General features: G+C 40.7%; 1 protein-coding gene across 10 annotated transcripts in view; it reads left to right on the forward strand.

Moving 5' to 3' along the window:
• Positions 1–13,935: 13,935 nt before the first annotated feature.
• PUM2 (pumilio RNA binding family member 2) overlaps positions 13,936–15,001 on the forward strand; it is a 72,466-nt gene continuing 71,400 nt past the window's right edge. For 5 of the 10 annotated variants that reach the window (XM_056856747.1, XM_056856748.1, XM_056856755.1 and 2 more), the window contains exon 1: positions 13,937–13,988. In XM_056856747.1, coding sequence (XP_056712725.1) covers positions 13,962–13,988 — 27 coding nt within the window. In that variant the 5' untranslated portion in view covers positions 13,937–13,961. Of the gene's footprint in view, positions 13,989–15,001 lie in introns of all 10 variants that reach the window. The other 5 variants (XM_056856749.1, XM_056856750.1, XM_056856756.1 and 2 more) reach the window with 2 other exon arrangements.

Genomic DNA, 15,001 nt, shown 5'->3' on the forward strand with positions numbered 1-15,001 from the left:
ACAGTGGGTAGCCGTGTTAGTCTGTCTGCAGTAGTAGAAAAGGGCCAGAGTCCAGTAGCACCTTAAAGACTAACAAAAATATTTTCTGGTAGGGTATGAGCTTTCGTGAGCCACAGCTCACTTCTTCAGATACAGCTAGAATGTGAATCCATCTGTCTTTAATTAGAGGAGAGTGAATTCAGACAAGCATTAGTATGTAAATGTTAACAGTATGTAAATGTGAATAGCAGGTGTGATGGGATTAAGTGTGGTATGCAGAAGAGTCTGTGATGTCCAGGGGAGAGATGGGTGTGGAGAAATCAGCATTGGTAATGAGCCATGAATGCAAGGTCTTTATTCAGCCCAGGTAAATGCATTGACTTTAGTTTGAATATCAACTGTAATTCAGCAGTTTCTCTTTCCAATCTCCCTTTGAAATTCCTTTGTAAGAGAACTGCTACTCTTAAATCTGCAACAGAATGTCCTGGAAGGTTGAAATGTTCTCCCACTGGTTTTTGAATATTGTGGTTTCTGATGTCAGACTTATGTCCATTTAGTCTTTGTCTAAGAGACTGACCTGTTTGTCCAATGTAGATTGTGGAAGGGCATTGCTGGCATGTGATGGCATAAATCACATTAGAAGATGAGCAGGAATATGGACCTGAGATAGTATGGCTGACATTGGTGGGTCCAGAGATGATGTTCCTAGAATCTATATGAGGGCAAAGTTGGCACCTTGGTTTGTTGCAGGCCTTGGTGCCAGAGTCCATGTTCCTGTTAAGTAGTTTATCATCATGGGTGAGAAGTTGTTTTAGGTTAGCCGGCTGTCTGTAAGCAAGAAAGGGACGCCCCCCCAGTGCTTCAGCGAGGGAAGTGTCACAATCCAGCATTGGTTGTAGGTCCTTAATAATACGTTGGACTGGTTTTAGTTGGGAGCTATAAGTGACAACCAGAGGTGTTCTGTTGTCATTCTTTGTCACTTATAGCTCCCAACTAAAACCAGTCCAACTTGCTGATCCTAGTAACCTGCAGTCTTTTTTAAATTAAATTTTTATTTTCCAAATATATAAAACACATAACATCAAAACAAAACAAAAACCACATACATTACATTATAATACACACACCTAAACTAACAAAAAACAGAACAGGTTTTAACTGGGTGACCATATACTATTTTACTACCCTCTTACCATCTTCCCTGCAAGCCACTATCATAATTTTCTATCATGAATTTTACAACTTTTTGGTAATAGATTAACTGCTTTTTATTCAATCATTCTATCTCATAAGTACTTCAAACTAATATTGTAAAAAAAAAAGCTACCATACAGTTTTATATAGACTTGTTTGTATTCAATAGATTCTACTATATTCTATTTCTCTATATTAATATATTATTAAACAATTTCATTTCAGGTTTTGAACAATTTACGCAATGTATGCGTTATATAATTTCCAGTTTTTCTTGTTTGCTGGGTCTTTTGTTCACAGAGTTCGTCAGCTTAGCCATCACTGCATACTCTGCAGATTTGTCTTTCCAGTCTTCTATAGTTGGACATTCTTCCAGTTTCCACTTTATGGCAACAACCACTCTTGCTGCTGTGATCATATATCTGAACAGTTCTTCCATGTGTTTCCCTGTTGCTGATGGTAAAATTCCTAACAACATAACTTTAGGGCTCATTGCAAATTTGATCTTCAAGATTTTTTAAATTTCAGTATGTACTTTGCACCAAAAAATTTTTTAGCTCCTTGCATGACTACCATGTATGAAAAAAGTTCCACCTACTTCCTTACATTTCCAGCTTCTGAAATAATTGCAACTGACCCAAGAACATCTCAAAGGTCATCAGACTTGCTGTTCCTAGTAGCCTGTAGTCTTGTTTGGAGTAGCTACAACTAGCACTGAGTTGTGATAGCCGTGTCAAGCATACTATGACACTGTTACCTAAGCCTGAAAAATCCTCTGAATGTGGCTTATTGTTTTATGCTTAAAATATGTTATTACAGGATTGTAAGGTGGTTACCGATAACAAGGAAGGATTTGTATTACTGGATCAGTCTATTTAACAGCTTGCATTGCTGTGCAGTACTAAGCGGAATGGTTGTGGCAAAGCCAGTTCTAATGTTATGCATTGTGCTTTCATCTCAGCGACAACAGTAGCTCCAGCGGAGATCAAAGCTATCACTTTACATGGGGATCTGCATTCCAAGATCACTCGTAAGCAAGACCGAGGATTGCGTGTGATTTTCATCTCTCTTTAATGAAGACACAACAACAACCAAAGAGTCAGAATTGGTCCAGCTTTGAATTCTGGGAAATATAACACCAGTAAATTCTGTAGAAATCCTAGGGCTACTCTGGATTGAACCAATCACCTGTTGCCATCTACTGGTCTTTAAATAGTAAAACAGTTCTATTTTACAAAACATTCTTGAGACAAGGTACACCTATGTGACATATAGTATTAATAGTACAATCCTAAGCAGAGTTATACCCTTCTGTGCCCACTGACTTCAATGGACTTTGAAAGGTGTAACTCTGCTTAGCTTTGCACTATAAGTCTCTACTTTTACAATACTTCCTGCAGGGGAAGTAGTTTGTTTTTAAGAGAGAGAGAGAGAGAAGAGAGAGAGAGAGAGAGAGAGAGAGAGAGAGAGAGAGATAAACTGGGGGGAAATCTGTTACCATGGCTGTTCAAGCTTCAAGATCTGATTTAATTGGCAGCTTTAATCATATATGAATCAAGCTTTTAAACACATTTTTTCCTCTATTCATTATGGAAAGGAAGTGTGTGTGGGGGGGAAACAAATTGGGCCAATGTTGCTTAACTCTTCATTGTAAATTATCACACTTCCTTTGAGGAATTTAGTGCAGGGTATCTGGTTCCTCTGCACTTTTGTCCTCACAACAACCCTGAGAAGTAGGCTGAGAGACAGTGACAGACCCAAAGATTTTCACGAAGCTTCATTGCTGAAAAGGGATTTATGTCAGCTTCTTTGCCTTGGCTACTAGTCCCTGTCTGTATCCGTTCCAAGTGTCCCCCCCCCCCACTTCTACATGAACAACTTTCCAACCATCATTTTTGCTCTGCCAGTCTGACACGATCTCATCTGAGATTAGGGATGCCAGCCTCCAGGTGGGACCTGGGGATCCTCTGGAATTACAGCTCATCTCCAGACTACAGATATCAGTTCCCCTGCAGAAAATGGCTGTTTTGGAGGGTGGGCTCTGTGTAGGGTCGCCAGGTCCCTCTTCCCCACCAGCGGGAGGTTTTTGGGGTGGAGCCTGGGGAAGGCGGGGTTTTGGGGATGCGAGGGACTTCAATGCCATAGAGTCCAATTGCCAAAGCAGCCATTTTCTCCAGGTGAACTAATCTCTATCAGCTGGAGATCAGTTGTAATAGCAGGAGATCCCCAGCTAGTACTTGGAGGTTGATAACCCTAGCTCTATGGCATTGTACCCCACTGTGGCCCATATCCTCCCCAGGCGCTATCCCCAAATCTCCGAGTTTCCCAACCTGGATTTGGCAACCTTACCCCCATCCACCGCTGGTGGCCAGGGAGGACCTAGCAACCCTATCTGAGATCATCCCTGTAAATCCCTTTTCCGGCTCCTGTTCCTTCACTTCCATGCCTTATTCTACACACCAATCTTCATGCCCATCAGCTTTCCATTTTGGAAAAGTGTTTTGATGTATTCAAGCAGCCAGTGGAGTATGTTTTGTAACCTTTGTTGTTCAAGGCAGAGAAGGGCCATGGCTCATTGATCGAGCATCTGCTTTGCGTGCAGAAGGTTCCAGTTTCAATCCCCACCATCTCCAGTTAAAATAACCATGCGGTAGGTGGTATGAAAGGAACCCTGAGACCCTGGAGAGCCACTGCCTGTCAGAGTAGACAATGCTGATCTCGGTAGACCCGTGGTGTAAGACTCATGTTCTCAAACACCAAAACAGAGCATACTGCAATGAAGCGAAGCTGAATCTGCCAGCCTGTTCAGAGAAAGGAATAAGGAAAAGATGCAGTTTTTGCTTGTGAGCCCTCCTAGCCTCTGAGAGATAATAACTGCCACATTTGGGGAAACTCTTCCACAGTTTAATCAGCAACAGCAAACCTGGGAGGAGTCCTTTTGAAGTGCTGACTCACATTTTCACTGCTATATCACCAATGAATAAAGGCCAAAAAAAACCCGAAAGCAAAACCCCAAAGTAAAGTTGGAGCTCCTAGGTAAAGGTAAAGGTCCTCTGTGCAAGCACCGGGTCATTCCTGACCCATGGGGTGATGTCACATCCCGACGTTTACTAGGCAGACTTTGTTTACGGAGTGGTTTGCCAGTGCCTTCCCCAGTCATCTTCCCTTTACCCCCCAGCAAGCTGGGTCCTCATTTGACCGACCTCGGAAGGATGGAAGGCTGAGTCAACCTTGAGCCGGCTACCTGAAACCGACTTTCGTCGAGATCGAACTCAGGTCGTGAACAGAGCTTGGACTGCAGTACTGCAGCTTACCACACTGCGCTCCTACCTGAGGTTCAATAAGAAATCAATTCATTCCTGAAAGTCAGCAGATAGAACCTTTGAAGAATTGGTACATGCGTTGAGATAGCCAGAGAGTTTGTGGCTGCTCTGAAGCAGCTTTTTCAGAATCAAAATTATGGTGCAACTTTGATGTGGCAGTTAAGGGACATGCTAGTAAGAGGAATAAGTGGAGAAAAAATATATGCAGAGATGGTGGCTGTCTGAACCACAATTAATTTTAGAGTCTGCTTTAAAGTTGGTCTTGGTCATGGGATCAGCAAACAAAACCTGTATAGGATTTATAGGCAGCATACCTGGGAAACAGGAAACACCAAAATAAGCACATGGGCAACATAGCAATATGTATTTAAATTTGCAAAAAGCTCATGAAAAGGAAACGGCTGTGCCCTCAGGAACGGTCTTATCACTGTGGAGGAAAGGAAGGCTGTAGATTTTTAAATGAAAAATGCCATAACTGTGGTTTGGCCACATCACGTAGCAAGTGTATGGGAAGAAAAAGTTCCAGATTTGATCAAACCATGCAGAAAAGGGGAAACAAGTGCTGAAAGCATGGGTGACAAAGTAGCTTACACACGCTTCAGTGAAAGGGAAGAAAAATCAATCCTACTCTTATCGTATTGAATACCAATAATAGGAAGGTACCATCTGGATAAAGCATAGGATAGAACGTGACTTATAGGTCAAGTATCATATGAGCTGTACTGAAAGAGGCACCTGAAGAGGCATTTTCACTGCAAAACAGTAAAATTAAATTATGCAGGGTCATCTATAGGGTTAACCAACCTTGAGGAACTAGCTGGAGATCTCCAGCTATTATAACTAATCCCCAGCCAATAGAGATCAGTTCCCCTGGAGGAAATGGCTGCTTCAGCAATTGCACTCTATGGCATTGAAGTCCCTCCCCTCCCCACCCCCACCCTCCTCAGGCTCCACCCCTAAAACCTCCCACCAGTGGCAAAGAGGGACCTGGCAACTCTAGTCATCTAGGGGGTTGAACTAGATGACCCTGGTGGTTCCTTCCAACTCTATGATTCTATGATTCTATGAAGTGGTCACTGTTATGATATTAGGAAGAGCCATAATGAAGATCAACCATATAAAGACCAAATGAGATAATTGCCAACAAAATGGTTTCATATTGGGGTCTGAAATTACTGGATAAAGGATGGTTATCTTTCTCTCTCTCTTTAAACCAATCTTTTAAAATTTCAACTTTTCTCCAAAGAACTCAGGGTAGCAATGATGCCCCCTCCCCATTAATCCTCACAACAACTTTCTGTGAAGTATCTAAACTGAGAGGGAATAACTGGCCCAAGGTTACTCAGTGAGCTTTTTTGCACTGAGGTTCCCCCAGCCCAACACTCTACGTTTCATTTGAATGAAAGAGGTATATCAGTTCAAAATTCCTTTTGAAAAGGTATTCAATGAGTATCAGACAGTTTTCCAAGAGGTACTACTAGGTACTTTGAAGGGGACTACTGCAAAAATATATCATAAACCCAACAACACACTGTGTTTAATTTTTTTTTCCAGTGAAGCCAAAAGTTGGAGTGGATTTGAAAAGACGTCAGGAAGCAGGTATTATTAAACCTGTGAAGTTTTGCAAATTGGGCACATGAACCTCAATTAAAGCAAGATGGCTCTGTGTGCATATTCAGTGATTGCAGAAAAACTGTAAATTAAGCATTGCAACTGGAAAAAAAATTTCTGCAGCCTGAGGACCTGTTGCCATCCTTTGCTGGAAGGCAGTTGTTTACAAAACTGGAAAGGAGTCATGCACATATTGGATAAGGATTCTTTTATATATATATATATATATATATATATATATATATATATATATATATATATATATATATATATATATATATTTATATATATATTTATATATATTTATAACATAAACACATGAAACAAAACAAACAAATACAATAATAAAAAGAAAATACAAAAGAATATCAATTATATAATCTACTTAATACAATCAAAATTAAAAAATTACAAGAATTCAAAATATCCTTTTGACCCACCACCCACCAAGAAAGTGACCCATCACCAGACTTCCGGAGAAGTGTCTAAACAGTTTAAAGATTACACTATTGACAATAAGATAAAAATGTCAAACTTATTTCTATAACTCATTAACAAAAATAGTAAAATCCATTTTTGCAAGTTTATCCCAATATGTGACGGCCTTCGCCCATGTTTCTTTAAATTCTTCCATATCATTTCCATGTAGAAATTCTGTTAATTTGGCCATCCTCATATACATCCATAATTTCTCTCTCCAGTCACTAATTGAAGGTTTATTTACTTGTTTCCAAACTTTAGCTATTATAATTCTTGCAGCAGCAAAACAATATTGGCAAATGACCCTGTCTTTTTTATCCATTTTTTCTTGAATCCCCAATAAACAAAATGCTGGATTTCTTTTTACTCTCGTATTAATCAAATTATTAGTTTCTCTTATTACTTCTTTCTATTTTTAAAATTTTTTTTTACATATCCACCATGCATGCATAAAAGTTCCTCTTTCTTTTCTACATTTCCAACATAAATCCATATCTCCTTTTTCATTTTGCTTATCATCACGGGAGTTATATACCATCTATAAAACATTTTATATAAATTCTCTCTAATTTCATTAGTTATTGTGAATTTGAATTCTTTCTTCCACAAGTTTTCCCATATTTCCAAATTGATATTATATCCTAACTCCTTCATCCATTTCAGCATTACTGGCTTAATTCTTTCTTGTTCTAAATTTACTTCAATTAATAACCTATATATCCTTCCTATCAATCCTTTATTTCCCTTGATTAGTATATTTTCTAATTTAGATTTATTTTTATTAAATCCAACTTGCTTGTCTTTGTTAAATATATATTTTAATTTATAATACATAAACCAATCTTTAATATTAATTTCTTCTCTACTTTTTAAAACCCAATTTCCTTCCTTATAATCCATAATTTCTCTATATTCTTCCATATCTAAATTTAATTGTATCCTCTCTTCATAAATACTTCTACTGGATTAATCCATCCCGGAGTTTTATTTTCCAGAAACCTTTTATATTTTTTCCAAGTTTGAAGTAAACCAAATCTAATAATATAAATATTAAAATCTTTGTTTACCTTTCCCTTATCATACCACAAATATGCATGCCATCCAAAACGTAAATTAAAACCTTCTATTTCCAATATTTTGGGATTCTCTAACAATAGCCAGGTCTTTAACCAAACAAAACAAGATGCCTCATAATACATTCTCAAATCTGGTAACCCCAAACCTCCCATTTCTTTTAGCTCAATTAAATTATTATATGCTATTCTATGTCTTCCCTTGCCCCATAAAAATTTTAAAATATATTTTTTCCAAATTTTAAATATTTGAGCCCCTTTTATAATTGATAAATTTTGAAACAAAAAGAGCATTTTAGGTAATACCATCATTTTAATTACCGAAATTCTACCCCACAAAGATAGGGGAATTTTTTCCCAATTTTTAAAATCTATAACAATTTGTTGCCATAACTTAATATACCGGTAATTATTTTTTTAATAGATTAAGGTTGTTTGAAGTTAGCCAAATGCCTAAATATTTTATTTTATGTTCAATAGAGAAGCCTGTCCTTTTTGATAATTCTTGTTGCTGCAAGAGTGTCATATTTTTAACCAGTATTTTATTTTTATTTTTATTTATTTTAAAACCTGCAAGCTTTCCATAACCTCAATCGTTTTGTTCCAGTTATCAATTTGACTAATAGGATTAGGCAAAAAACAAACTAAATCATCAGCATAAGCTTTAACCTTAAAGTGATTTCTCCCCAATTGACATCCTGTTATATCTGGGATATTTCTAATCTTTTTCAATACAACTTCTAACCCTAAAATAAACAGTAAAGGTGAAAGAGGGCAACCTTGTCTAGTACCTTTTTGGATTTCAAATTGTGATGTTAAGTTACCATTGATCAGCAGTCTTGCTGATTGATAAGTATAAATATTTCCAATAGCTGACTTAAATTTTTTTCCCATGCCCATAAAATCTAATATTTTTTTCATAAATTTCCAGTTTACATTATCAAACGCTTTTTCTGCATCTAAAAATATAATTGCTATAGGAGTAGTGACAGACTCAGCATATTCTAAAAGATCTATTACTATTCTAACATTTTGACTGATCAATCTACCTGGGAGAAATCCAGCTTGATCCTCATGTATAACCTGGTTTAATACTGCTTTTAATCTATTTGCTAAAATAGTTACAAAAAAATTATAATCGTTATTCAATAAAGAAATTGGTCTTTAATTTTTGACATCCAATGAATCCGAGTTTGGTTTTGGTATTAAGACTATATTTGCTTGTTTCCAGGTTTGTGGAATGGATCTGTTCTGCAAGCAGTGATTCATCACCTTTAATAAATATGGAGAAAGTTGTTCTATGAAGGTTTTATAATAAAATGCTGTAAATCCATCTTCGCCTGGAGATTTATTTAATTTACTTTTACCTATAACAATTTTTAATTCCTCCATAGTTATTCTGGAATCCAATAACTCCCTATGCTCTTGTGATATACCAACCCAGTCAAATTGATTTAAATAGACATCCATTTCCCTCTCTGAAACATTTTGTTTATATAAGTTTGAATAATAATCTATGAAAGTTTCCATAATTTTTTGTTTATCTGTTTTTATTTTACCCTCCTTCTTAATTTTTAATATTGGTGATTTCTTCTCTTTATGTTTAAGCTGCCAAGCTAATAATTTACCCGGTTTATTGGCATGTTCAAAAAGTCTGTCTGTTAAACATTATTTTTTTCTCAATTTCTGAAGTTATTAAAAATTCATATTGATATTGTAACTTTTTTAACCTATCTGTCTGTTCTCGTTTAAATAATTTATCTTGTGATTTTCTTAGCTGTCTTTCTCCCAGTTTAATTTCTTCTAATATCTTCATCTTTTGTGCCTCCCTCTCTTTAAACCATCTTGAATTTTGTTGTATCAAAAGTCCTCTAATTACTGCTTTGCCGGCATCCCATACTACTTCATCTGAGATTCCTTTATCTCCATTCTCAAAAAAATAATTTTGTATGTCTATTTTTATCTTATCTCCTTTTTTTTATTTTTTAATAAAATATTTATAGACCATGGTTTATTTCTCTTGTCCCCAATCTTAATTCTAATTGAAACGGCATTATGGTCAGATAATATCTTGGGTAAAATTTCCGGATTTTCTGACAAACTTATAATTCCTTTAGAAAGCCATACCATGTCTATTCTTGAATGAGTAAGATGTCTAGATGAATAATATGTATATCCCTTTTTATTACCGTTTACCAGTCTCCATATATCAAACATTTCCCACTGGTCTATGAGATGGTTAAAAATACCGGGTAATTTGCCCTCACAATTACCCTTTTTCTTCTTTGCAGATCTGTCCAATCTTGGTTCCATCACACTGTTAAAGTCTCCCGTCCAGATCATTTTTTCTTTAGCATATTCAGCTAATATTGATGCCAAATTATTATAAAACATTTTTGGTTTGTATTAGGTGCATAAATACCCACCAGCAATATCTTTTGAAAACCACTTACAATACAGTGCATTATCATCAGCACACATAAAGGTCTACTTAACTATTATCATTTACCCTTCCTTACTCTGATGTCATTCTAAGGGCCATTGAGGGATTGGCTCAGGGAATTCCTCATGCAAAAGTATACCTTGCTGATCTATGCACTCTGTATGGGGGAGAGAGTTCCAAAAGCAACACATTTTGGATATCCAGTAAATGCCCATGGAATTACATCTTGTAGGTGGCAAAATAAAAGCAGGTCATGCAGCTCCTGTGCCTAACATTGTCTCCAAGCTGAAAACCTGCGTTGGGTTTTTAAACTATTGCTGCATCTTTTGCCAAACTTATCAAAGGTCCAAGGGTCTCGGTATATCTTCCTTAAGAATGCCACATTGAGCTTTTCAAGAAAACAAGCATTTGAGAACTCTAAGCAACTGCTACAGACCTCAGAGATCAATTTTAACATATGACATTTCTTCTTATAAGGTTGGAGCAGTAGTACCTTATCCGGCAGAGGATGAATGATTGAAATCAAATTATTTGTGTCACAGATCTTGAGACTTGCAGAATAGTTGTTCACCATTGAATGTTATAAGTACTCAAATAGACATAAATTTACAGTGACCACAACTACCTGCACCCCCCCCCCCCCAATACTCTGGACCTATGTTGGAGACTTCACAACCCCATTATCTGTAAGCAAATGCTAGCCACTTCATCTGAGGGATACAGTTCATCTACAACCCAGGGGGGTAAATACCAGATTTACCCCAAATGAAGCAACCCTGAATATAAGTAGGGTTGCCAGGTCCCTCTTTGCCACCAGTGGGAGGTTTCTGGGGCGGAGCCTGAGGAGGGCAGGGTTTGGGGAAGGGAGGGACAGTTGTAATAGCAGATCTCCAGCTAGTACCTGGAGGTTGGTAACCCTAGCTGGGCTCCGTGTGCAGCAGTCCCCATCCCCACCAGCGCCTGTCATGTACCTGAACTGAAAACGACCCTGCCTGTTTTAGAGAGCTAAAAATGTTGAATCGTGTCATCTTGCTTTCAAGCCAATATGGTAACCTGTTCTATGTACCAGATGTGTGTGTGTGTGTGTGTGTAATCTGTAACAGGCTTTGTGTGGTCTAATTCAAGGATCATACCCCAGGTTGTTGTTTTTCTCCCTCGCTTTAGCATTATATTCAGCCTTTCAAATCCAACTGGTTATCACTGAACCAGGAGAAAAGAGGATGGAACCTTCTCCTGTCTATCACACAAGCAGTTATAAGTAAAATTTGGTAGTACCATCTGAAACAACAAAATATCTCTTGTACACACACACACACACACACAAGAAAAGCCTACTCTATTTGTCTGTGAGAAGCTAAATACTTTATCTGAAACCTAGTTTGCCTACTTTCAACCTCATCCTATGACGTTGTTGAAAATAAAATCTGCTGTTTTAAATTTTTACCTCACAGAGCCTCTCGTGTGCCAACAATTTCTGACGGTCTTATTATTTTTGGAAAATCAATCTCTCCCTCGATCCATGACATCAGGCTAGCCTGGGGCTACCCAGGTCAGGGTATAGTGGAGATAAAACAAAGCTGGTCTAGAGGATCCTGCTGCGCTGTCCAATAATGATGCCCTTAGGTTAAAAAAAAAAAAACGAATTTGGGAGCAAAAGCTTTGGTGCCAATGGTGAGTACAAAAAGACACAGGCAGACAACAGAGAAGTTAAATGCTGATATTGCCCATCTCTGTCTATATCATTGCTTTATCTATAAATAAGAGTTACAAAGAGTTAAGTGTTCTGGAAAGCGCTCCTGCTTCTCAGTCCAAGCAATGTTCTCCAAGTGGCAGAAGCTAAAGCTACCTTTCTCTTCCAATCGATCTTATACAGTCTAACAGAGAAGCAAAGGCATTTAGAGAGGGCAGCAACAGGTTATTATTTGTTCAGAAAATGAAGAGGGGGGAGAGAGCCTGTGAACGAACTGCAAAGGGACTAGAACACACATTTATTTAGTTATTTCAGTATTGAAACTATGGCTTTACTATGTCAAAGGGTGACTCAAGGCGGCTTACGAAAGCAGGCGTAAGAGCCCACTTGGAGAATCTTGGAATGCTCTTTGACATTAAGGCAGCTCTGGAACAGCCTATCCCCCCTTAAATGGGCTGCACAAAAAGGTGGATCTTAACAGCCTTCCTCACTGCTGGACTGCCAGGAGAAGAAAGGGTTGAACTTTCACCTGTTACAGAGCTTTTAAAGCATAGGAATCTTATCCATTTACTTATAAAATGTATATGCTGCCTCTCCAGAGACCTACTTAAGGCAGTTCACCGAGTAAAAATAAATTCAGCAAAATAATTTTAACCCCCACCCCCCATAAAACGATCAATATTAAAACAAGCCGTTAAGAACAAACATGAAGCAGCCTAAAACTTTATCCATTAAAATAGCTCCCAGTCTAAAAGCAGATCAGCACTAAAAATAACGGAGTATTTCGAGGAATGTTGTCGAAGGCTTTCACGTTCAGAGTTCATTGGTTCTTGTAGGTTATCCGGGCTGTGTGACCGTGGTCTTGGTATTTTCTTTCCTGACGTTTCGCCAGCAGCTGTGGCAGGCATCTTCAGAGGAGTAACACTGAAGGACAGTGTCTCTCAGTGTCAAGTGTGTAGGAAGAGTAATATATAGTCAGAAAAGGGTTGGGTTTGAGCTGAATCATTGTCCTGCAAAAAGTATCAAAGGTAATGTGCTAATCATTGTCCTGTAAGTATCAAGATAATGTGCTAATGGAGGTGTGGTATGTTAATGTGGAACCATTGTATCCTGAAGTGATCTGTTAATGCGTGCAATCCAAAGCGAATCTGCATGGCTATTGTGGACTGTAGTCTTTGTTAGTCTGGAGGTTTTCAAGACAGGAAGCCAAGCCTTATTCATTCTTAAACTCTTGCTCTTTGCTAAGTCTTTCTTGGCCGGAATCCCGTCAGCTGTGCAGCGGAAATCGCGACAGGGATCCCTCAAAACCAGAGCCCTTCTCCCACGCCCCGCCCCCTTTCGGCCCTTTCCCCCCCCGATTGCGGCTACGACGCATGCGCGGAACTCGCTCTCGCCGGCCGGGGCGGCGCAGGCGCGCGGGCCCTTGCCTCTGTCGCTCTGTCAGTCCCTCCGTCCTTCTCCCCTCCTCCCCTTTCCCGGCGTCCACGGATGGGTTGACGGCGCGCATGCGTCCTAGCGGCTTGCCGTTGCTGCTGCTTCTTGTGTATGTCCGTCCCTCTCTTTCTCTCTTGCACTCGCCATGTTGTTGTGAGTCTTCCTCACGACGGCGGCGGGGGAGGGGCGGCGGTGGCGGGAAGGCGAGGGTGGCAGCTGGGTAGTTACAGACAAGGGTGGTCCCGGAGGAGGAGGAGGAGAAGGAGGAGGCCCCCTCTCCGCGTCCGTTACAGAGAGCAGCAGCGCCGCCAGACCAGCCCGTAAGTATTCGGCCGTTGGGTTGCCCGCGGGGGGGAGGGGGGATGGAACGAAGGGGAAGCGCGCGAGGGGGAGGAGCGAGAGAATTCCGAGGAGCGAGAATTCTCTCCCCTCCCCCCCCTTCCCCGACGCTCACCCACGTTCCATTGTTTAGGTCCCAGGGAAAGGCCGGCGGGGGGGGGGAGGGGAGGTAGGAAGAAGGAGAGAAAAGGAGGGCAAGCGCCGCAGCTGCTCCGGGCCTGGCTGGTGGCTGCGCGCTCGTCCCCGCCTTCCCTCCCTCCCTTTGTGTTGTAGAAGTAGGCCTGGACTGCTGGAGGCGAGGAAGCCATACAAAAGCGGCGGGGGGTGGGTGGGTGAGAAGGACGAAGAGAAGAAAGGAGATAGGCGGTGTGGGTGTGGTGCTTCAAGGAGCCAACATGGTGCTGGTGGGGACGTTTGAATGGGTGGGTTGGGTTCCCCCCCTCTCCCCCCCATTCTCCCCCCCTCTCCCCCCATTCTCCCCCCCTCTCCCCCCATTCTCCCCCCCTCTCCCCCCATTCTCCCCCCCCTCTCCCCCCATTCTCCCCCTCTCTCTCTTCCCCCTCCCCCCCTCCCCCCCTCCCCCCCTCTCTCTTCCCCCTCCCCCCCTCTCTCTTCCCCCTCCCCCCTCTCTCTTCCCCCTCCCCCCTCTCTCTTCCCCCCCACCCCGTTGCTGTTAGAGAAAGGGGTGTGTGCCTTTTGTAAAACGCGAGAACGTTTGAAGGAGCGCGTGTGTTTGCGAGCGTGGAGGGGGAGAGGTGAATTTGGAAGTGGGTGGGGCAATGTTGTGAGAAAGTGGGTGCGTGTGCGAGAGCGAGAGAGAGATCTTGGAGGGGGGGTTTGTGTTCAGATGAAGAGGGCGAAATCTCCACTTCCCCTTTTCCTCGGCGTGCATGGGATTGGCCGACCTGGAGGGATGCGGGTCTCTGAACGGGGTGGGTTGAAGGCCTACGCTGTATTATGTAGGGTGGAAGGAGATCGGAGGTTTGGTCAATCGAGAGGACTCCGCTCGGAACTACTTGTGTGCGTGTGTCCCTCTGTGTGCCAACATAAACCACCCTAGTTCTTCTAACCCTTTTAGGTGGGACCTGTTATTTGGGAGCAAAAGAGTTATTAATAGAACATGTGTGGAGGTTTACTCCCTTTGTTGCCTGGCAGGAAGGGATTGCTTTGTATTTGTGTGTTTTGGTAATCCACGAAGGGGTAGTGGTAACAAAAGGGTATGTGGAAGGGAAGTAGGCGTTTGAAATGGAGACAGAAAACGGGAATGTTTTTGTCCTACATAGAGGAAGGGGGCTGATAAGGTGTGTGGAAGGCAGGTTTTAGATTTGCAAACTGTTGCTGTTGAAAACCTTTGTTTATGGCAACCCACAAATATTTTAGCTATAGTGTTTAAGCAGGAATCAGAAGATTGAATATGTCATATGAAGGTGTTTTT

This window comes from Euleptes europaea, chromosome 10 (assembly GCF_029931775.1).
Source record: "Euleptes europaea isolate rEulEur1 chromosome 10, rEulEur1.hap1, whole genome shotgun sequence".
In the NCBI taxonomy this organism is placed as follows: Eukaryota; Metazoa; Chordata; class Lepidosauria; order Squamata; family Sphaerodactylidae; genus Euleptes; species Euleptes europaea.